This window comes from Anopheles nili, chromosome 3 (genome assembly GCF_943737925.1).
Source record: "Anopheles nili chromosome 3, idAnoNiliSN_F5_01, whole genome shotgun sequence".
NCBI lineage: Eukaryota > Metazoa > Arthropoda > Insecta > Diptera > Culicidae > Anopheles > Anopheles nili.
In genome coordinates this window covers 65364932-65388820 of record NC_071292.1, presented here as the reverse complement: position 1 = coordinate 65388820, position 23889 = coordinate 65364932, and the positions used below count along the sequence as shown (strand labels likewise).

Here is a 23889-nt window from a genome sequence, read left to right as displayed (position 1 = left end):
TAAAACTAATCACAACCCCCCCGACCTGGGTGCGCGAGACCCGCAGCTCGTGGATCGATAAATCTTCCCATGCTCCGAAGGCCCTTTTGATCCTAATAAATATTTACATTCACGCTGCACTTCACGCGACGCGATGCAGCCCGCCCTTTTTGCTTCCCAATTTATCTTCGCACCCGGAACCGGGCCGTAGGTCTAGCCGTTTAGATCGAAGCGGATCGTGTGCTATTACCATGATTACTAGCCACTTCGGCTGTTCGATGGTGCGCCACCATGATCGTGGCCCCTAATGCGGGCGGTTGTAAATTGTTGCTGACCAGACGGGCCAGGCATAAATGGCGGACGAACAGGCGGGTTCTTATTTTGATTTGTGATAGCCTCCTGTCGGCCCTCCAGAAGATAATGAAACAGCCTCGCGAAAGTGGGATGTGATCGTTTTCAGCAGAAACCTGCAACTGGTAGATGTTGGCATGTGATTTAATTAAATTTACTTTGCTATATGTTTCCGTTTGCCGTTTTGCGGAAAGGCGAAAAAGCTTTATAAAGCTTTTTTTTTTGCTATGAGCCCCCCTTTGAGCTGCACTTTGACCACGTAGTTCCTACGCTTGCCCTATTGTTTGCTGCTTTTCGCTCACATGTATCGTCTCGTTTCCTTTTGTTTTCGCGTGCTAGTGAACGTCTCCAGCTGCAAGACAATCTTAAGAATCATTAGCAATAGGCCGCCTGGAACCGGCGGGAGGCGGCAAGTCAGCTGATAAAGATTTATCTCCCCCAGAGCGCGCCATTAGCTTTTATGCTTTCGATTCGAACGCGATCCGGTCGGCCCGGGTCGGAACCGGGTCCTTGCTAGATGCACGGTTGGTGCTTCCGCGGTACCAATAGACCCGTCCCGGGTTTGAATAAATTCTCGAAATTTATTGATTCAACAAGCGGCCCACGGCACGGTTGCGCGCAATGCAAGTGAATGCATGCGCCGCTGAAGTGCACAACGAGTGCAACGTAACGGCAGCGGCGTCGATCCCGTAGGGCTCGCTGTCCACACGCTCGTTATGAAAAAGGGCCGGGAATTGTTGCGAGCAAACATTTTTAACCATAAATATTTATCGATAAGATTGTTATGTCCACTTGCACCGCGGTCACCCTTTTCCCTTCGGCACACGCGGGTCAACGCATTGGCCCTAGGGCGTAGGGCCCGTTTTCAGTTTCATCCCGCGTTGCTGGGGTTCCGTTTCCGCACTCCCGGAACGCGCGAGGGTAGATGTAAAGTTTAATTTCATTATTTACTGTAAGCCGTTACGCGCAAAAGGGCTGCGGTATGCGACCGTGCCTGGCTCTGGAACATGGTGGCATGGGGCAGAGAAAAGGTACATTGCTGACGTTCCTGTCCTGGTTGACGGGTTGCAGTAGAGTGGCATTTTCCTGCTTCGTACAACGCTGATAATATGCGCGGTGCAGTAAAACATTGCTGCAATAATTAGCACGGTCAGGACAGCATTTAAATTTACGAGTGCCCATGTTGGGAAACATATTTTACGCCAAGTTTCAGTATTGTCTACTTAAAAGCGCTTTTTTTGTTTCGTGACATATATGAAACCTTTCTAAAAGTTCACCCATTCAAGTATTCGTTCTTCAAAAAATAAAACACACATGTGTCATTTTGATGCAGTTGCCTGCATTCGAATGCACCCAGCGAATTTGGCAGGAGACTTCTGCATCATCTTATCGCGAAATCGGTTTCATTACCGGTTCGCACACGCCGTACATACTGTTCCGGGCGCATGCACGCTGCAAATTACATCCTTCAAGAGCTTTGCACACTTCGCGCAGGAAACAGGCCGAACGCCACGCAGAGACGATCACACTCCAGGAGAAGCACACAATTAAGGGCAAAATTCAATATCACCGAAAGAGGCTGGCGCGCGAGCGAAGAAAAATGAAAACCCCCCAAAAAAACCTCGCGCCATATGCACTCGGTCACGCCAAACAGCTTATCATGCTCGTTCTCACCGGGGTAATTCTGACATCATGCTCCTCAAACCACAACCAACCACTGCGGGTCGTCCAAGAGGGGGCATGTTTGCGTGCCACGTGGCTCGATTAATTGCTCCATCGTGTTTTTTTTTCTTTCCTCCACAAAACCCAGACGCATTAGAGCCACATGCAGCGGGCCCTCCAGCCCTGGGAGGAGAGGACAATTTTGAAACGGCCCCCCGAATTGATACCATCAACGGCATATGCTGTCGAAAGGGGAGAGAACCTCCAGGATACCGGCCAAGGGGTGCGAAAGGAAGCGAACGAAACGAAGAGAACCAGGCACAGCGTGGCCAATGCGACGGCATGGCTTTCCGTCCATTAAATATCATTATTCAATTTGTGCGCTCGGTTACAATCTTACGTCATTTATTTCCCGCCGTCAAGTTCAAGTTCACGCACAAGCACACATGCATTTCACCATCCCGCCCACCGGTTCCACCTGCCGAACCGTGGCCGCAGACGCAACGTGCTGGGGCCTCTTTCGCCAAACTGAAAGTCATCGAAGCGGCAACTGCTGGGTCCCCTTTTTTTTCTCCTGCGGTACGGTTTGGCGACGCAGGACGAAAGCCACAAAACCCGCGTCGGGTGACGGAAATGTATGCCAAAAAAGACGCATGAAAATGACGGCTGCCGTCGTCGTTGGTTCGGTGGAACGGGTTGCGAACGGTGGAAAAAGGAAACGCTTGCGTCCTGCGAGGGAAAGGACGACACGAAAGTGGAACGTCTTGCGAGCAGCCAGCACGGTGTCGTCCGGGTGGAGCTCGAGGCGCGCGAGGGCACCAAAGGAAACCGGTGTACGGTTCGCGGTCAAATGAAAATGAAATGGAATCAAATATCAAGGACCCCAGGGGCGAATGGTGGCCGAAAGGATGGAATGGTTAAAGAGTGTGTTGTTTGAAACCTTTGGCAGGCTGCAACAGCTTTTGCTAGCATCATCGGTTGCGGGCCACGTTCTTGCCATGTCCGCACAGCGAACACGTCAGATCGCCCGAGGAAGGATGCTGCAAATCGGTTAGGACACATTAATGTGACTCCTAACGATGTGAAAAATGCAAATGGTACTTTTTTGTTTCTCCTCCCCCTTGTTTATCTAATTGAAAACAAAAGATTGGTAATATTTCGCTTTAAGGCGCTTTTGGCCAGGTTTGCGTATTGTAAGGCGACGAGATTTCTTCCAAGGACCTTTGTACTTTCGTACGTCACAGACAATTGTTTTTGGGATCATTCCTGGGAAGCCAAAAATATGAGCCCATCCATCGTCGTCGCAGGTTAACTTCGTTCGTCACAAGGACGAACCACGGCAGACACAACATTCCGTCCAGCAACCGCACCCAAACCGCTTCGTGCTCGTCCTTTTAGCGACGTTATCCACGGCGCGCCAGCCAGCGAGAATGTGTGGTGAATGAGAGAGAAAAAGAGAGCGAGAGAGAAAGCGAGAAGGATAACAAACCCCAGAAATTACACCACCCGAAGGCATAGGCAAAGTAGCCACGGAACCGAAATAAAATGAAACAAAAACCCACCCAACGTTGTAACCGGTCCTGGGAGAAATGCCAAAACTTGTCTTGAACGAAAACAAGAGCGGAAAAAAAATAAGGCGAGCGTGACGGGTTTTCCAGTTTTTGAAGTTGTGGACGTCGGCTACGTCGTCCTCGTCCTCGCCGTCGTCGTCTACGCTGTCGTCATCGTCCGGGTCGTCTTGTGGGATGGAGTTCAAGTTCAATTTCCATCATCTTTCTGGCATGTTGTGTAGTTATTTAATAAACTTTTTCTCCCTTCTTTTCGATGTCCGCCTCCCTTCTCGGCCGTTGACGTCCTACACTTTCACCACGACGATGCAAACTTACACGACATAAAACAAAAGCAGCAGAAGGACGCCCAAAAAAAAAGAGCAACCGCACGAAGAGACGTTATTTTCTCACGGATTTTTGCAAGGCAGACGGATCGTCTGGGTCGCCCCGGTGCTGCGTCTAACGAGCACGTGGACGAGAAGAAGTGTCGTTACGCAGTAATTCTATTACGCTTTAGTGAGGGTGAATGCGTTTTTATTCACTGTTTGTATTTCATTCATTCCAGAGGGTGGTGTGAATGCGAAGCAAAAAAGGATTCCTAAGCGCACCATTGTTGTCGAGCTAAAGGGATGCCGTATTTGATGGGATGTTCGAAATGATTATGTTTGTTGATTTAGGGATAGTGTTTAGGATGAGCTGCAATAATTCATTTTCCATACAATAATTACATCCTTTGGCAGCTTAACTTGTACTTCGATAAATACAACATAGGAATTAAATTCAAATCTCAACCTGTGCAATTTTTTCTTTACAAGGACCTCATTCGGAATCCTCACTGCTGTGCACTTCGAAGACCTTCGACTTTTCGAAGCGTTCCTGAGTTTTGCGCCAGATACTATGCCGCTTGGGATCGATTGGGAGGCCACTGTTCGGCCCACCGATAGCCATCTGGTTCTGGCTTCCGAGTCCCGACGTACCGACGTTCGAGGTAAGTTGTATAGGCTCACTTAGGCCAGCGTCGTTCTTGCCTAGCGTTGTGCCCTCACTCCATCCCAGTTTCGATAGCATCTGAAAGCCTTTGTTACTGCTAGCGATCGATTGATCTAGCGATGCGACTTGCGTCTTTTCGTGTTCATTTGAGCTTCCCTTCACCTTTCGCCGAAAAGCCGCCCGATCCTTGTAGTCGATACTGTTGCTCCCAGCTTCACCGGTGCACACGTACTCTGCGTGAAGTGAAAGAAATCATCAATGATTGGACTCGTGAATGGTCACAAAAAGGCTACTCACTTTCGTTTTCCAATCCGAAACGTTTCTGGATCAGCTTCAAGCCTTCCTTGTGAGAGACGGGTTTCGTGATTTTCGAGCTGTTTTCCACCGGCGCCACAGGTTCGGTGCGGCTCACGAGCAACCCAGGCTCACACTTTCCGCACGTGGAGTTTCCTTCGTGCACATGGCAGAGAAGTTTCGTTTGATTGAGCTGCAACACGCTCCCGTGCACCAGATGCTGCGGTTCACTCTGCCCTTGCGCTTCGTCGATCTTCATCCGGACGCCGTTGTAGATCGTTCCGTTGCGAGACCCAAGATCCACGAACTGATACATCCCCTTCCGGTCGTCGTACGTGAACTGGAGGTGCTTTTTGGATACGTTTATGTCAGGGATGATCACATCATGATTTCCCTCCCGTCCCAGAGTTCCGCCTTTGCAGGTGACGATGAACAGCGAACCGATCTTAAGATCTTTAATATTGGTTTCCTGCACAACCATGCGCAGGGACGGTGGGTACCTTTTAGCTACATCTGCAAACAAAACATGATAAAGTTTATGCAGCTCTGGGATGGAACACGTGCTGTGAAGATGAGAAAACATTAACGGCCCCTTTTGTTTTGTATGTACCTTTATAGTTTGTGCTGAACTGTTCTGCCGAATCGGCGCTATCTTCAGCACTCGATTTTACTACTATGACCGATTCCTGCGATTTCGAATCGCTGCTTTCGCTGCTCTCCAGCTCACCCTCTTCCTTCACGGCCTCATCGGAACTCGATTTACGGCGTCGGCGCTTTGACTTGCGCTTCTTTTTAGAGCGTTTGGGCAGCGAAGAACTGCTGCCACAATCACTCGAATCCGACTCCGAACGCGATCGTGAACGAGACCGGCGGCGATGCTTGCGACGGTGTCGTTTTTTGTGCTTCCGACTATGCTTTCGTCGTCGTTTAACCCGTTCACTGTCCTCACTGTCAAGGGATTTTCTTCCGCCGTCATCCTTGGAAACATCTGTGCGCTTTGCCTTCTGTTTAGTGCAAGATACGATGCGGTCGCGCAGAGAAATAGAAAGGGGAAGAAACAAAAAAAGAAAAGGGGCCGCTATTAACAACGCCGCTCTGGTCACCTACCTAATGCGTTTGCACGCAAACGATCGATCTCTAGGTTGGAGAATCTGGCAATAAGACTCTCGTCTAGTGAGGGAGAGGGTGAAGTGGTAGGAACCTGTAAGATACGAATTCGAACAAATTCATTAGCGCTTGCTGAGGAAAGGATTCGTTTTGCTAGCCCGGAAGGATACCTTTTGCTTGGGTTTGGGCTCGGTTTCTAGCATAGTTTCCGGAATGACTTGTGAATAAAAATCGTACTCCTTGGTGTCTTCATTGTACTTCAAATAGCATCCTCGGTTTCCGTCGTAATGCAATCCGTATACCTGCAATTAGAAGATTCAATTATAATCTGTTCATCTGTTGTTCAAGCTTCACCTAACCGAGTTATAATAATATCCTGTTGCCGGGTCATAGTAGAGCCCAGAGGTAGGTTCGTAAATATATCTATTCTGGAGGTCGACATCTTGAGCTGTTTTCTTGATATCATCCACGAACGCCTTGATGTCCAAAGGCTCTGTCGACACTGGATCATCATGATTGAAATCGTGTTCCTCTTCTACGATTTGTTCTTCATTATTCGTCGCATTTTTATCGCAGTAGCTTTTTTGTAACGTTCGCTGTGAGTTAAAAAAGCAAAATACTTTAGATTCGTAAGCTTAATGACATATATTTAAGGGCTGATGTACCAATCCGTGTATTTTCTTTTTTAGCCTCTGTATTCGAATGCACTGCCGCCTAATGTGTCTATGCAAACCTTGCACGTAGATGCACAGGTGGTTGATGGACACATCGTAGAGGTTAGTTATACGAAGCAGCTTTAATCTATTACTTTTTTTCACCATAATTACAGTGATCTAATTATTACAAAACTGTTATGAATCGCAACATTACGGTACGATTTGTTTACAAAAAATCGTATTCGTTTTTTTGGCGGTTGCTGTCAAACTGACATTAGAGCATTTAACTCCTCGGAGAGTTAACCTACAAATCCGAGGAAAGATTGGCTCCGCAAACATGTCATGTAATTAGCCATTAGAACTAGACAAATTATGTTTAGGATTGATGCTATTTATGAAACAAATATACAGATTTTTGAAATATATTTTTTCAAAAATTTGTCCACGTGTTCCGTTGTAAATAAGTTAGAAAACTTCGGAGGCCTGTTCAGCTATGCCCACCACTAGACACATAAGCTGACAGCTGGAAAGCGCGCTACCGGCATCCTGCTGTTGTTTACAACGGATTTCAGTCAAGAGCAAGAACTAGAAGACGAAAGAAGCAGAAGAATACCAACCGCAAAGTCACGCTGTCGTGTGCGTGGTAGAATTTGGTAGGAGAATTGATAAAAAAGTGCCATTATCTTGTGAACTGGACGTGATTTTATCGAACCTGCAGTGTGCAGAGCCAGTGGTTGGAAAATGAAGCCATCTTGGCTATGGCTCACGCTTGTGGCCACAGTTGTTCTTACAGCCACGCGCTCGTCCACTGCCACCAAGCTAAACTATCCGCGTGTTTTGCTTCCAATTTTTGACCACATTTCGGTAAACTTCACGCTTGAGGTGGTTGAGAAGGGATGCTTCAAATGGTGAGTGTCCTAAGCATTTGTAACCTTGAACTGAGACTCGCGTCCAAGAAAAACCGGTCCTCAAGAGACCGCACCGTGACATCATACGGATAAACAAACGAGACCTTGGAGGGCGCTGGTACACGCATGATGTCACCGAACTAGAAATTAGCATTCTCCATCGGCGATCTATTGTCATTTACTTCATACCTTTCGCTCTATTTTTAGGACTTCGTCACGATTAGATTTGATCCAAATAACACCATCCTATGACGACGTCGACGAAGACTGCTCGTACCGCGTGGTGGTGACCGTTATCAATAAAGAAAAGCGAAGAAACACCGCGATCGTATTGGCGGAGGATCTCGTCACTGGCGAGGTGCTACGGTGTGACGTCATTTTGGACGTGATTGATCAGCTGGGAGTGCTGACGACGACACGCGAACTCTACCTAGAGGAAGCACCGGAAACCTTCGAGCTATGGGCACAGGATGCGCAAGGCAATGCTTTCACCACGCTGGAAGGAATCGAATTTCATTGGCAGATCGCATCGCACCGTTCGCACGATTCCCGGCATGGCGTTGCGGGCGATAGCAGCTGGAGTCAGGTACTACGATTTCTCACCTTTTCCGAGAGCAAGTTTCATGTGGTGCCCCGAGCGATCGAACGGCTCGAGGCAGCTGGTGTGCAGGGTTATATGGTGCTGCTCGATGGCATCAACACCGGATCGGCTCGGGTGAAAGCAAAGCTGCCGCATGCCGAATACTCACACGTGCCACCTGTGGACGTAGACATTATGGTGCTAGCCAATTTGATCCTGGACCCAAGCGACGTGTACATTTTACCCGGGGATACCATCGAATTTAAGGTACTCCAGCTGAAACAGGGTAAACTACACGAGATCGCGCTAAACAGTCAGTACTACCTGGAAATCGAAGATGAAACGTACGCCAGCATGGGTGGAAACGAGGCGAAGGGTCTACGCGTTGGACGTACCTTCGTACTTTTGCGCGATCGGAACGTACCGCATGATACAAATTTGGTGAACGACGAGGCAAACTCGAAAGCGACATTGCCGAAGGCGTCTCTGACTGTAGTGGATCCTAAAAAGTTGACCATTAATCTGTTACCTCACTACAATTGGGTAACGGTCGAGGGCGAGAGCCACGAGATTGCGTTGAATTTGTTCACACAGGACGATCATCCGATTACGTTGGGCGCGAAGTATAAGATCCAGTCGACGTTCGACGAGACTTTGTTTTATCCTCTGCGGATTACCTCGAACGGAAGCAGCATCTTTGGAGAAACTATCGCCACCGGCAGCAGCCCGGTAACGGGCAAGTACGAAAAAGTAAGTGCGATGTGGTTTTTCGAGTAGAATATTTCTCTTAACCATTTATCCTTTTCATATTCCCGACAGCTTTCGGCAAAGGCAGAAATGGTTGTGTACAAACGACTAGGCATCAATCCGCCAGAAGTTATTCTCCCGTTCGATCCGAACCTGCGACGGCAGAAGCTTCAGTTCACCGCCACCGGTGGAGATGGAGTGTACACCTGGTCTTCGCAAGATGGGAATGTAGTATCCATTACGCAAACGGGACTGGCTGAGGCACGGCTTGATCAGATTAAAGGTGCCAATGATCTGGCCGGGGAAAGCGAGCTAGCCAAAGTCACGCAGGTGAAAGTGTCCATGTCGAGAAATGTGCGAATCTTCGTCACAGCGCAGGTGATGTTCCTTCCACCGATCAAGCTGGAAGTGGTGCGTTACAATTTCGAAACCGTGCTGAAGGATTACGTCCGGCTACACGTGGGCTTGTGGGCGCGCTACAATGGCACTCTGAAGCCGTTCACGTCGTGCGAAAATCTTCATTTCGAGTTGGAATTTAGCAATCCCATCTTCATGACCGAGACGCTTTCTTCATCGAGCGGGGACACTGAGGAACCGCTAGCGAATGGGGCCTGTCGTGTGCTGTACCTAAGATCAACGATGGTTGGACAAACGAGCCTTAAGATTACCTATCGCTACTTCGACAAATTGCTTAGTGATCACGTCAATTTGAATGTGTTCGAGAAGTTGGCCATCGAAAACCCGTTGGAGAACGAGGTCGTGCTCCCAATCGGGGCTTCTCGCAACCTATTCTACTACAATGGACCCGAGAGAATGTACAACTCGGAAGCGGAGCTCCAACGTCAGTTAGTGTACGATCGCAAGGCACTTGAAGTGACCGAGGTCGGTAGTGGGTTCTCCAAAGACAAACACATTTTCCGGACACTTTGCAAGAAACTTGGCGACTTTGAGCTAAAACTGGAGGTGTTTAACACGCTAAACGCACCGAACGTGATCCCGTACGTGACGGAATTCGTAACGAAGGTTTATTGCGTGAAACCACGCTTCGTGAACCTTCTCACGACCGATAAAGTAAAAATGGGTTGCCCACTGGAACGCCGGAATTCGATGATGCACGTCAAGACGGCGGACAGTGCCGAACAGATGACGATCGATATCGAGGTGCTGGATGTGCAGAATCGAAAGTTGGCGAACATTTCTTCGCTGCTCCTGGAGTGGAAGTTTACCTCTGTTGATGCCCAATCATCAACCGCCACAACGGCCAGCGTTAGTGAAACGCCGCTCTCGCTTAACTACGCGCACAAATCAGAGGTGGAGTATTTGGAAGGTGTCGAAATTCCCGGTCGCGATTATGTGGTCTTGAATTTACCACGCGAACTGGAGGCTAGCCTGAAAGTGCGAACGATAGTTACGGACTACCGAGCGGAGGTGCTCAAGAAGTATGCGATCAAACCGGAAAGCCCACCATTTGGCGTGCAGAAGCAGGCCGGATCACCGCTTGTAAAGCCGACGATCGAAAACGAGCTGAATTTCGTGTCAGTTAATCGCACCTTACTTCCGTACGATCGTCTAACGGTGTTCCTTACGCCGGATGCGTTGGAGCGCATTAGGGTGACTCAGGGCAGCGGGTTTTACGACATAAAGGCCTCTGAAGCGGGTATCGTGTCGACACAGTTCGACGGCACTACGCGGCAACTGCTGATCACTCCGCGCAAGATTGGCGAGGTGAAGCTGGAGATAAGCGATCAGTGCCTGAGCACGGAGCCCAGCTTTTTGCACGTATCGGTCGTAACCGTGGGACGCATCACGATCCTGTCACCTGATCGTGTTGAGAAAACGAAGAAGATTGAAGCGATCGTGCGGTTGTACGATAATAACGATCGTTTGTTAGACATCAAGCGCGATCGGTTAGAGTTGTACGAGTTACGCACGGAGGTGTACAATTCCGCTATCCTGAGCCTTGCCCTCGGCAGCCAAGCTCAACTAGGCGTTGGTGAGGTTCGATACATCGTGACGGGAATGGAGCTGGGTGAAACTAAGCTTAGCGTGAGCTCCGGTACTGGAAAAGAACTGATCACCAGCGCTCCGGCAACGGTTCAAGTGTTTCCACCATTGATGTTGCTACCGCGTAATGCTACGATTCTCGTTGGAAGTACGCTACAGATCCAGTCCAAGGGAGGTCCGACTCCCGACACGAATATCCTCTACACGGTGCAGAACGGGGATGTCATAGGTTGGTCTCGCACACGAATGAAAGTCATAGCAATGTTTAACTGTTACTTTTCCCAACATTTCAGATGTGGAATCGGGTGTGGCAAGTGGTCTCAAAGTCGGCAGATCGAAAGTGACGGGTCGCTGCGTCGGAGTTAATCCCAGCACCGGAGCACAGATAGTTTTTTCCGAGGATACGATCACCATCCAAGTGGTTCCGCTTGAAGCGATCGAACTGCGAACGCCACTGAAGCGCATCCAGACAGGAGCCACAATGCCGGCATTTGTTTGGGCCGTTCCAGGCATCTCTCCACTTGTGCTCGGTACGGTGGAGGGACTGCAGATTCATTGGTCCACGGACCACGCGGACATTCTCGATGTACGGGGCGTGTTCCAAGATGTCGGTGTCGAGTATCTGGAGACCGATGCAATAGCGATGCGCGTAAAAACGTTGGCACCAGGAAGAGCAACACTTCACGTGACGCTTGTGACCCCATCGGGTGCAAAATTAACCGCCAAATCGGATGTAACTGTGTTCCGGATGCTCGAGCTGGTGGCACCAAAAGCAATCCGGTATGATTCGATTCTACTGCCACCGAGAGCCACAATTCAGCTGAAGGCAAATCTGGACGACGCAGTGTTTCAGATAGACGGCGAAGCGTCTGCCGGAGTTGTGCAGGTATCCCGGGAGGGATTGGTACGGAGTGGCGAAACAGCCGGTCGCGTGCAGGTCGTTGCGTCCTCGCACGATCAATCGCTAACGATCCCGCTCGAGGTGAAAAACGTACACTACATCATGACGTCGGTGCAAACGGGATCGATGAAGCTGAAGCAAATCGAGAACAGCATTCCGCAAGGTTTCAGTCTGAAGTTGAAAGTATCACTGCACGACAATCTTGGTAATGAGTTTTCGCACGGGCTGGAAGACGTTTCGGTGTTGAAGCACAAACTCTCGAAACGAGGCAACGTACTGATCAACACGGGCAGCAACTATAGCGTCGGACTTGAGCTGATCCGCGAAACATCCGACATGATGGTGGTGGCGTTGCGTGATCAGACCGGCGTGAAATTTGGCGAGGACTTCCTCAAACTGGTCGTGAGCGATGAGACGAGTGGAATGGCGTACCCTAACCGAGGCGTGTTTTCCGTCGGTGATGTCGTATGCTTTGGTTCACCGTTGCTCAACATGGAAGCTCGATGGACCAGCTCGGATGAGTCGCTGGTGAAAATCGATCCTAAGAGCGGTGTTGCACAGGTACTCGCTTCCACATCGAGTGCCAGCGAAGGCGGCGATAGTAAGGTGACGATTCGGCACGGTGATCGTCGAAACGGTGGCATCACTTTCAACGTCGACGTGCTCGAAGCGGATCGGGTCGAATTCTTCAAAAGCTACGACATCTTTAATGGAAAATCCTATCGCGGACACTTAGTTATCAAGAACCACCAACAGCTCGACAAGTTAGCGAACGTGATCGCGATGAACGTCAGCACATGCCGCGAACAAGTCGAACGTTCGTACGGAGGTCTGTTTGCTTGTACGTTGGTAGTACGACAGGGTACCGTTGATCTGCTGAAGCATTTAAGAACGAGCCCGGGCTATGATCCTACGATTGGTGCGTACAGCTGCAACATCGATCTTCTGACGACGCTGGATGACGTAGCGAACGTGATCAAAACGAGCGAATTCACCCTTGATCTCGAGGTTCGGTTGCTCGCCTCCGGACTAACCGACACGTCGACGCTGAAAGTCGTCCCGGCGGTGCGCGTCGAACCGGAGGAGATCCCCGTGGATCAGATCGGCAAGCAAAGCCTAATGATAACCGGCCTCGATCGCGTGCTGCAAAAGGTCCAGGTGGTTTCCACAAATCCATCCGCACTGGCCGTCCGTCAACTGCAAAGACAGCCCGGTGCACTCGAATATCGTCTGGAACTGCTTGAAACCTACCGCGACGAATGGGCCGATAATTTGTCCGTGCAAGTCAGCTCTCCGCTCACGATGCAGAACGTGGAGGTGTGTAGCTCTTGTTTTTGAGCGGAAGCAATGTAGGCAGTTATTAAAACATTGTTTTTTGTTTCAGATTCCGATACACTCACCGATGGTGCCCAGAAAATGTTCAACCCAACCTTTCAACAGCGCGCCGGATCTGCTTGTAAACTACGTGAGCAACTTCGGTCTGCTGATCTCCGCTGTAACTGTGCTCGCCGCAACAGTCTGGGGTAAGCGCGTCGTTCCCATTCTGCGAGGCAATCTCGAGAAAGGAGAAGTTGTTTTTCAAATTGAATCTTGCCATGTCATCTGTATTAAGAGAATAACATTTGAAGGCCTGAACCGGAGCGAGCGATTCCATTAATTATCCGGAAGCGTTTTACAGTGGCTATTTTTTACTGACCAGGGTTTTTTCTTCTTCTTTTTTTCTCCCTTCAGTCATCGTGTTTTGCTTCCCCCAGCGACAGAAGATGGCAGCGAACGGAAACGGTACGTTACAAAACAATTCATTTGTTTCCTTTCAATTATGAAGGCAAGGAAGAAAATGGCATAATGAAAAGGCTCAGAAGCTCCCCAACCGACCTGGGCATCCTTTTCGCTAAGTGATGGATATATAGCGCGGGTTTGCCTCCTTCCGCCTTTTTCTTTGAAGTGGTTACCAATTTACACACCGTTACTAACTATTGCAACTGTTTTCATCTGATTTTCTCTCTTACTTTCCTTTCGTTTTCGCAAACGGGTTTCTCCGCACAGTGCACTCGCCGTTTAAAAATGAGCACAATTTATCATCCTATGATAATAGGATGAGCGGCAGTCCATTTGCTAGTCCATTAGAGAAGCGCGGTGGCAGCAGCCTGCAGTCGTCGTCACCGTTCACCGCCAGCAGTCCCGGTCAGAGCTTTAGCGGATCGCAAGGTAAGTGCGAGGGCCATCTTAGCTTGCCTGTTTTTTCTTATTTTGTTTATAGTTTGTTTGCGCCATTCTTCCGGCGCCATTTTATTTTTTTGTTGTTTCGTGGCACAGAAAGAGTTGGGGTATTCTTGGTACATGATTTTTTTTTTGAGCTGTTGAAAACCTTCCCACGGTTTGTTTTCGTTTCCTTATTTCGCATTCAGCCCGAAAGGAGGATAGACATCAGCCCGAACGAAGGAAGCAGTGTGTAAAGAGGGTGTAAAAATGGACGCAAATGAAATGTATGCACATTTAATCCGATTACCGTTCGAGATACGGCGGGAATAAATTAGCCCATGAAGATCGTTTGTAGGAGAAAAAAAAATGTCGGGGTACCTAGGCAAGGCAAGGCAAGGCGAACGAAATCTGCTCAAAAATATTCATGACTTTCATCTAAATCCTTCCACTATCCCGCCTATTAGGTGCTAATTGTTGTTCTTCGTCCCTTTTTTGGATGTTGACGCAGTATTGGGCGGTGTTTTCCTTGTACCGTTACCGTGCTTTTGTTCGTCTCCGCATTGTGCTCGGTACATTAAATTATATGCACGATAAGGTTGGGGTCTCTGTCCCTCCCGGCACCGGAGGGTGTTGAAAATTGAATATAGAAATTATTTACACCGTGCTAGTGTGCTGCGAGCAACAAAAAAATGTACGCGAAAAAATACACCACAAACAACCCTCCCGCAGGTAATGAATCCTGTTCCTTCGCCGAACGGAACGAAACAAAGCCAACGAACGGGAAAATATGTCCAAAACGAGCGTTTAAAGAAGTGGGGCAAGCCATATTTCGTGCTATCCATATCTTCGCCAGCGGCGCAACCCACTGAGGGTTTTGGGCGTTTTCTGGAGCCATAATTTCCCCGCCCGGGAACGTAACCCTTCGTCCACCCCCTCCCCCATTTGTACCCTCATCCACTGAACCGCGTGGCTTTTCTTTTGGTCTTTCGGGCGATCGCGGAATTATTCCAAAAGCGATAAGCGTTTCCCGGGTTTGCAAAGCTTAACACACAGTTCCCGCCACACTCGGTCTGTGGAAGTGCAACGGAACCGGGCCAAAGTCACCAGGCGCGTGCGGAACCGGAAAGGACGATGAAAAATGGACGCTATATTTTCCGTTCACACCTCCTGCCGCGCGCTGCTGTCCGGTACATTACCGCGGGTGGGTTGTAAAATAAAACCGGGTATAAATTAAAATGTTTCTCCTCCCCTTCGCCCTTCCCACGGAACCACCCCGTGGCATCGGGGAGGGGTCGGTTCGTGAGATCTGGGGCTCGTTAGTGTAGGCGTTAACGTTGCTGAGCTGCGAGTAATGGATGAGTGCAGGTTCTTTGATTTTTTTTGCCACCCCCTCACATGGGCGGGGACCTCCCGCTGGTTCGGCTTGATCCGGCTGACCACCTCTCTCTCTCTCTCTCTCTCTCTCTCTCTCTCTCTCTCTCTCTCTCACACACACACAGACACCCACACCCCACGATCAACCGTTGTTGTTGGAGTTGCGCTTACGGCGGGAATTGCCCCTCAGAGTTGATTGCATGCTTGACAAATTCATAAACGAGCGCGTTTATTTGATTAGGAAGGCTTAGCCGGCGGCGGCGTGTGCTGCTCGTGTTGCTTTTTTTTTGTTTTCGTTATTTTCCCGAGTCCCCGTTTGTCTCGACCGGGTGGTGGAAAATTTAATTGCGCAATTTGAAATTTAACGAAGGCAGTTAATGGAGCGGAGTTCCTGGTTGATGAAGCTCGATTTTTTTTTGTTCTGTCACCTCGTAAAGTGGAAGATAATTTGTTTACTATCGTGGACATCAATCAAATGGGTCCACCCACCGCCACCGAGGGGGGTGGCAAAAGGTACGAGAGCATCGAAAACACAAGATGGTAGGGAAACAATTTCCATCCCATCATGTTCTGCTTTACCATTCCCTCCATTTACGTGCCTTTTGTGCCGAGTGCAGCCCGTGGGGGATGGAACTTGCCGGAAAAGGATGGCGCTTTCCGGGCGGCAGTGACTGCTCACTGTTAATCAGTTCGTCAAGGCGCACCATCATTCTGGTGGTGCTCGTGGTGCAGTCTATCGGGCGTTGAATGAACGCAATTGATAAACCAATTACCATTCCTCGTCCGTAGTCGCGCCTAGCATTTGTTTGCGTCTCGGGGTTTTTCCTTTTTCTTTCTTTCGCTCTCAAGCGCTTCCGTTGTATATATTTATTTGTTTGGTCGCGTGTTTGGCGCATACCTATCGCGTGTGTGGGAAATGTTTCAATGCGTAACCAGCTGTACGTGTTCGCAGGCATATCGAAGGAAGGCTAGGAAACGAATCTCCCAGGACGAGTGCGGCTCCCAGGGACCAGGGGCGCACATGGCACGAACAGGGAACAGCCAGCACAGGTCCTTGGGCACTGATTTTTGTCGTTTATGTTCCGTTTACATTTGAATTTCAAATGCGTATGTGCCGTGCGTTTCCGCATGCAAGGAAGCGCGTGTGTGCGTGCCGGGCTAAAGTCGATCTACTTCGGTTCGGTTGTGTGCTTTTTTGTTGTTGTTGTCGCAAGCTTGCTGTGAAGAGCCGGTGTCTTCTTCCACGCTAAAGTTCGATACAATTGCCGCGATGCGAGAAAGCACAAGGAGGCGACAAAGAAGCAGGAAGCAAGTTTTCTCCCTTAACGTGTCACATCGTTGATATATTTAGCATTCAGCGGCAATTCCGACAGAAAGGGGGGGTACAAAATTCGCCTCCGAATTGCTTCTCCATGGGATCGTCGCGGTGTGCGTGGTGTACCGTGGGTTCTTCCGGTTGTAAAGTGGATCGTTTTTTTTTGTTTGGTCGCATAGAAATCGGTGTGTATTTATTTTCGATGCTTTTCTGTTGCCGTGTGTGCGTATGTGCACCGTTTCCCCCTCGATGCCAGCGGATTTCTAATGCCCGGCCAGAAATCTACATATTTCATTTTGTTTGCTGACGTTTCGCTGATATGCGGTCGCGTAGAATCGGAAGTTTTCTTGTGAGGCGTTTCACGCGTGTGCGTGGCGAACACGCGCCTTCGCGTCCGGAATTCGCCTTTTTGACACCATCAGGTCCTGGCAGGGGGTGGAGTGGCGTAAGAAAAAAAAAAAAAACTTGAAAGCTTTCAAAGCGGGACGCCCAAAAACGGCACCGGTCGTGTTGTTGCTGCCGCCGCCGCTGCTGTTTCCTTTGCAGAGAAGGGTGTAGGATTTTTGTTGGCCGAGAGACCAAGTTCGCTGTATATCCTGGAGTGCTGTGTATCCTGGATGATTAAGTGTACGGAGACGCGGGTGGCGAACGTAGGTGTCGCTGGTGGAAAAGCGCGTTCGGCTTATCCGGCACTGGATGTGTGGGGGCTGCATTCGAACGCAAATAGGGGGCATGTCTCGAATTGTGTTCGATGTCGGCAGCAGAACCACATTCGGTCGGTGTAGGCGTTTGTTACGTCGGCCCGCCAAATCGGGCGGTTCTGAAATAGGGCCGTCGGGTGATTTACAGCACCACGTGGCTTGGCCCACACGAACAACGCGAACGGCCTCGTTGTTGTAGTTTTGCGGTAAAGTTTGATTGATTGGATTTTGATGACATACGGTTACACCTTCCGGGAAGCGTGAAAGCGTTTGCGCGATTGTGTTACGGTTTGCCCTTTTTCCCTCCCGAAGGGTCCTTGTTCTGATTGCGTGCGTGAGACGTCAGGACGAGATTTATGCCAACAGGATATGTGCCGCTTTATTCAATTGTGTTGCAAACCTCGTCGTCGTGTACGGCACGTTTGCTTTTATTTGTTGGAACTGTTTTTTTTTGTGCCCTTTCTCTGCACCTTGCAAGTACGGTTAAATGCACCCGGCATTTAAAGCCAATCCCCAGCATTAGCATGCCGTTAGTTGGTAATAAAAAAAAATCTCCCATACCGCGGGGCGGGTTTCTCGTAAAGTAAAGGGTATTTTTGTTCGCCCTCGAAATGCGATTTGGTGTGCCGGAAGCTTTACGTGAGCACCACTTGATCAATCTGCCATCCTAGCAAACGGGCTATGATGCCGGTCATAACCGGATTGAACGCGCCCGTGGTTCCCATCGTAAAGCGTCCGGAGAATGGAGTAATAATTTTACCGGGCCCATAATCAGTGCGCAATACACAACCACACAGTGCGGGCAGTGCAGAGTGCCTAGCCCTTCTAGCGCTGGGAAGGGTATTAATGGTGAAAGAATGGCAGAGGGCGTACCCCAAACCATCGTGGAGACATTCCAGATGTTTCACGTGGTGCGCAGTAAACAAGATTTAAACATCGCACTCACGCGGAATACTTAAAGCTCGCACGCTACTGGCACGGGATTTGGCACGAGGATTACGGTTTGCAGTGTGCGCTGAAAACTTCCCTCACCACGGAGCCACCGAGTTCCGCAACATGCGCCCGTGTGTGTGTGTGTGTGGTTTCTGTGGAACTCGGTGGAACGTGAAATCAAGGACGGCCGATTGTCTAGTTTGTTTGTTTCCGGAAGGATACACGGGTGGTGGCGGGTACGTGTGGTAGGCCTCCTTTTCTCACGTACCCCGGATCGATGTTTGGCTCGGTTCTGCCCCAAAAACCACCACTAAGCCAAGCGCGTAACAACGCGTGCGCTGCGATGGAAAATATTTACTCCGTTCAATTTATTTTCCAAACCAAACAACGCGGCGTTCGCGCGTTCCCCCTTTCCGATAAAAGCTTATCTTACTTCCATTCTTCGGTACGTACGGGTTGCGGGGGAGTTCATTTAGTTCCCTCAACCCTCTTCTGTATGCGCCGGAAGGTTGATTTCCGGTAAAAAGTCGAGAAATTTGAGCGAGGAAATTTGTGCACGAAACCGCACTTGACAAATACCGCGGTGCCTACCGTGGGAGGCGCTTTAGGTACGCATGATGGCATTGACACGCGCCTGTTTGAATTAATTTCGTTCAGGAAAATGTCAGGAAAAATCTGAGAAACTGCATTCACCCGGTGATGCGCTCATTCTGTTGCGAACGAAGATGAAAGCTGTTGTTAGAGGGGTTTTGTGAACGAAAAAATAGCGTTCGGCTCGTTACGACGTGTGCCATTGGGCATGATTGAAAGGCTAATGATGCGATTTTTTTAGTATCGCTGCCGTCATCGTACGTCAATCATCTGCTGCCCGTATGCTGCTGCCTACCAATTAGTATCGTTACGTCAATATTTTTTTATTGATCGCAATATATTTTTGAACGCTGTCGGTGCGTGTTGTGTTGAATATAAATCAATCATTGCATGGCATTTTAAAAATTAACAGTAGCTTATAACGTAATTACATTTATGTTGCAAGGAAGCATCGCTTGAAGTAGTTTTGTGTTGATGTGTTATTCACAGCTTTCAATTTGTGGTTATTTTTAGCGATATATCATTCATTCAACTCTTTAGTAATTTAATATTCTTGTTGTTCTGTTTTGTTCCTCTACAAGGCAATCTAAGTCACGATTTCAACACGAGCGGAGGCTCCCACGGGTCACCGATATACGGCGATGCGACCATAATCTCGCCCCAGAAGCGAGTAAACCGACGTTACCTGTAAATATAGCACAGGAAGTATCCTCCCCCTGTCAGCCATCTAGCCTCGCGAGGAGCATTTGAGAAAGTTGGTAAAAAGCCGTTCACCGCTTCATGTCGTTAACCTGCGTTAGATCGCATGATGGTATCGTGGAACTCGAGGGAATTTCCGTTAGGCATTTCGTTACTATCAGCTCAATGTAGCATGGATTAATTTAAGTTTTCTTTTTTTTTCTTGAGTGCGTGTTTAAACCATTGGATTTCTTTCGGAAATGTAATTCGACGAAAACGAATTGACAAACTTACCTAATTACCACAAACGGTTTTCTATTTTTCTCCTCTAATATGTAAGCCTATTCCTTCCGATTTATCTATTGGACGTTTCTGACAGTTTCTTTTTTTACGTACTTGGTTGCTGTGGCAAACATTTACGGCGAGAAATTCTTTTTATTTTTTGCGTTGGTGTGTCCTAGTTATAGTTTTTCACGGGGAGTGAAGTGTTCTTCTCCCTTCGGGGGCTTCGCTTGCGTTTCTCCGCTAGCGTTAAGAAGTTGTTGGTGTTTGAGTTTGATCCTGGAATACTGTTAATTGCGGGAGCTAACGACGGCGGCGCCAAAATGTCATCTCGTGACCGTGTGCTCATTTGTTCGAAGGAGATTGCGGCAGGGCAACTATGTAAACGTACTGAAATCATAAGCAGCAGCGGTGTGTACATACTTCAGACTCTTCGCTAGTTTAGGAAATAAATTCAATTAAACTTCCTCCAAACTAAAACAAAGCGTCTCGTGTCGAGTTTTCCATCTCCGCCATCGTCGTCGTCGTCGTCGTCGTTGTCGTCGGTGGATGTGGTGGTCAAGCGTTCATTAACCCTAACGTGAGAGAAGCGACGAGAGGACAATTTCCCCATATTCCGCCGGTTACGAGGTAACGCAACCGCAACAGGCACAGTTATCCTCTGGTTCCGGTATCGGTACACCCATCAGACAGGCCCGCACGCCTTCCTCGATGGCGAGCTCAACGTTGATGTTTGCCTTCGCGGAGCACTCCACGAACGAGTTTGCGTTAATCGTTCGCCTCAGCTTCTCACCCTCATTCGTAGTGACCTCGTCGTTTTTGCCCTTCCGCTTGTCCAGTTTGGTGCCTGCGAAAGAAACGGATGCTTTTTCACGTCAGTAGTCCCTTACGAATTGAGTTTGAATCTTCGGCTTCTTACCGACGAGCACGATAGGTATGGGTGGGTTGGTTTTGATTTCGGGAATCCATTTCGTTGCCGCGTTTTCGAACGAAACCGAATTGTCGATGCTGTAGCACAGGAGGAAACAATCGGCCTGCGGGGGGAGATGTAAGAAAAAAAAATAATCATCAACTGAAAATGTAGCGAATTGCGTGTTGAACTTATGTTCTGTTTACGGTTTAAGGATACCTAGACTCTAGGAAGGTTAAATAGTAACTTCTGTGCAATTCTATGCAATGCTCACACGCACGAGCCCCATCCTAGTTGGGTTGATGGAGGCGCATGGTTAATCATAACGATGGGCAATCCGCATAACGGATACAAACTCAGGCGCTAAACAAAACTGTCGAAAGTTGTTCCACAAGTGGCTTGATATCAAGGAAATTCTTCATCACTTACTAACCTTCAAACAAAAAATTCTCTTATCTGTGACGTTATTATGTTTTTGATCTTATATAGTTTTAAACATAACGCAGTTATTTTCTGCAAAGAATAACAATTAGAAAGCTTCAAAGGAAGTGAGTGATGTTTGCATTTGATTTAAAAGATCAAAAGCTCGACGAAAGCTTATTTCAGACACTTGTAGCAGTACTCTGCGGGAAGGCTTGCATCAAAGGTAGATATTTTTCATCCTAGTAGCCTTTTCTTTTCTTAGCATGTGCGTGGCAAACCACATGTGTAACAGCGTCTTTGTTGTTCGCCTTGAGAGTGATCTTTTCGCGCTCTTTTCAATTCAGTTGCAGTGGAGTTGAAAACACATTTGAGCTTTTTCGCTAGAAAACTCGAGACACTCAACCCTTAGCTCGACACTATAGAGTATCTGCTTATGACGTTCTGCTTCCCAGCAACATCAATTTGTGCTGCAGGGCTTTGTGTTCTGTGAAATATTTATATACGTAGAAAAATGAAGCGTAAATATTGTACGTGGAATACAAGTGGAGCGTTTCTTTTAAATCTATATTCAAACCCTTCCTTTTTGTGCGCTGTGATTACCCTACATTGTTGCGTGGATTGTGCGAATCATATTTATATCTTTAGATTTGAAATAGGATGCTCAGATGTTCTGCAAATCATGCAGGTGCAATTTAGATTGTGCACGCAAGAAACAATCGTATATTACAGCATGTAGGTACTTCGTAGAAAAAGTTCCATTAATGCTTTACGCAACATCACGTAGAGTGTGATAAAGCTTACCCGCTTGTAAAACTGTTGTCTGATTTTGTCGTACTCTTCCTGGCCAGCCGTATCATGCAGCTGGATGGTGTATTTCTGCCCGTCGAGTATCATTTCAATTGATTCCTTATCATATCTGGGTGTATCGTTTTTCGCCGATCGTAAACGCCCGTCCGTTGATGCCAGCCAAAAGGAGAAAACACAAATGCACTCACTCGGGTGATGGGGTTTGCCGTCGTGAGTTTGCCTTCTTGCTCCGGGCCATACTTACATCGTGGGTTCGTAGAAGTTTTTGAACGACTTGTCCGTGTAGGCGTGCAGCAGGCAGGTCTTGCCCACGGCACCATCCCCGACGACGACGATGTTGAATATTCGCGTGGCCATAGTTTCCGCCTCTCCAGTGAGGTGTTTTGTTGTTTCCTGGTGGCTTTATGCTTACCTCCCCAACGGCACAATGCAAAATGCTTGGTGAACGATGCAACTCCGGCACATTAATTTGCTGAACGATGCAACAGTGCCTAAGCTGAGGCGTGCTACCGTGCGGCCGAATAAGCGGCCTTTCCGGGTGATCGAATCTCGTATCGGATCTCGCTCCACTGCGGGCACTCACTTCCTGTACGGGTGACTATCAAACCCCGATGCAACCCGATGAATCCCGTGCTCAGCTCTAATGTACGGAAATTTGCCCACCGGCCCGTTATCGACTGTGGTGGCGTCGTCGACAGTGGCAACACACTGACCGCGCCGGACGATTGCCGACCGACACTTCCTGCAGGCCGTTTGTGCCCTTATCTATCACCCTGTCTCGGTCGCTCTCTAAAGGGGGGGGGGGGGGGTGTCTACGCCTCCAGGCCACCACGGTGTGCAACTGACGGTGACTAATATGAGTGTGCCACCCCCCACACACACTCGGCATCTAATCGAGTGGTTGTGCGATAAGCGAAACGAAGGAAACTGTGACAACAAACATCGCACCTTTCGTGCCATCGTGCCCCGTGCTGGGCCAACTCGATGCGGTCCCATAAATATCTATCCGTGCGCGCGTTTAGCTACCGTTGCCGGGCTCGGGAATCACCCGGCCATGTTGTTGGTAGTGGTTGGTGGTGAGTGACCGTTGGTGAACCAAGTCTGTTTGCGTTTATCGGCTGCGTTTCACGTTTGATGTCGGTGTGAGTTAGCGGGAAAGATAAGCGATAAGACGGGCACCCGTGGGAGGAAAGGCGTTACAATGTTGTGCCACAGTGGTGTTCGAATCTTTCGCACTTTCTGTGATAAACGTGCATACTCCTCTTGTAGTTACTGTGGTGCACTTAGAAAGGGTTGTGGAAGATTGTCAAAAATTGGCTCATGTATGTTCCAGTTAGATAGTCCTGTACGAAGAAAGTACATTGCTGGTCAAATTAGCATTGCTTAGGTCCACTCTCCTGTTGTCTTTGGCCGTCTACTGTAGCTGTGGGAAGCGAGTGCTAAATGAACGTCTCGAAACGGGGTTACCCAAACACAAACCAGCCGTGTGCGTTTAATATGCATCCGTTCTCCGGTCATGAGGTCAGATTGTGGGAAGCTACTGCATTCTCATGCTCGTTTTCAGCTCAACGCACGCGCACCGTATCGTTCGATGCCTTTGATAGGGCTTATCGCTGTGAGCTATACAGCAGCGAACCGGATGCTGGCCAGCATTGGATAGTAGTTTCTCTTTGGAAAGCTCATCTGGCACGTTTGTGGAGTCTGGTGGAGGGCAAAAAGCTAGCGAGCCTTGCGCTTCAAAGCGATATCGATGGGATAAAATAAGCGATTGCATTGAGCGTTGAGTGATAAATTATACCCGCAAAAGTGACTTTGAGTGACGCGATTATTGTAAAACTGTTTCGACGATAACCGGTACCAGATTAGTATACTTCCATAATAAGGCCGGGTGAAATAAGCTTTGGAAAGGGTGTTATGTTGCTTCACATGGTTTTGTAATTGTTT

The 23889-nt window shown here is 48.7% G+C and overlaps 3 protein-coding genes across 3 annotated transcripts; 1 reads left to right on the top strand and 2 right to left on the bottom strand.

Annotated features, from left to right (window-relative positions):
• Window positions 1–4077: 4077 nt before the first annotated feature.
• Window positions 4078–6754, bottom strand: LOC128724826 (angiogenic factor with G patch and FHA domains 1). Its single transcript, XM_053818548.1, has 6 exons — window positions 6599–6754; window positions 6293–6529; window positions 6104–6235; window positions 5437–5830; window positions 4830–5339; window positions 4078–4765 (listed from the first exon to the last, which is right to left on the bottom strand). The coding sequence occupies exons 1-6, from the start codon at window positions 6752–6754 to the stop codon at window positions 4362–4364; spliced, it is 1833 nt and encodes a 610-aa protein (XP_053674523.1). The 3' UTR covers window positions 4078–4361.
• Window positions 6755–7330: 576 nt separating this feature from the next.
• On the top strand, window positions 7331–19536 carry LOC128726049 (nuclear pore membrane glycoprotein 210). Its single transcript, XM_053819833.1, has 8 exons — window positions 7331–7497; window positions 7705–8827; window positions 8897–11057; window positions 11122–13046; window positions 13114–13252; window positions 13461–13511; window positions 13776–13937; window positions 19427–19536. The coding sequence occupies exons 1-8, from the start codon at window positions 7331–7333 to the stop codon at window positions 19534–19536; spliced, it is 5838 nt and encodes a 1945-aa protein (XP_053675808.1).
• Window positions 19537–19675: 139 nt separating this feature from the next.
• LOC128723548 (ras-like GTP-binding protein RhoL) lies at window positions 19676–22615 on the bottom strand. The gene is made up of 4 exons (XM_053817301.1): window positions 22190–22615; window positions 21940–22054; window positions 20725–20839; window positions 19676–20652 (listed from the first exon to the last, which is right to left on the bottom strand). Exons 1-4 carry the CDS (start codon window positions 22300–22302, stop codon window positions 20429–20431), a joined length of 567 nt encoding a protein of 188 aa, XP_053673276.1. The 5' UTR covers window positions 22303–22615; the 3' UTR covers window positions 19676–20428.
• Window positions 22616–23889: the final 1274 nt, after the last annotated feature.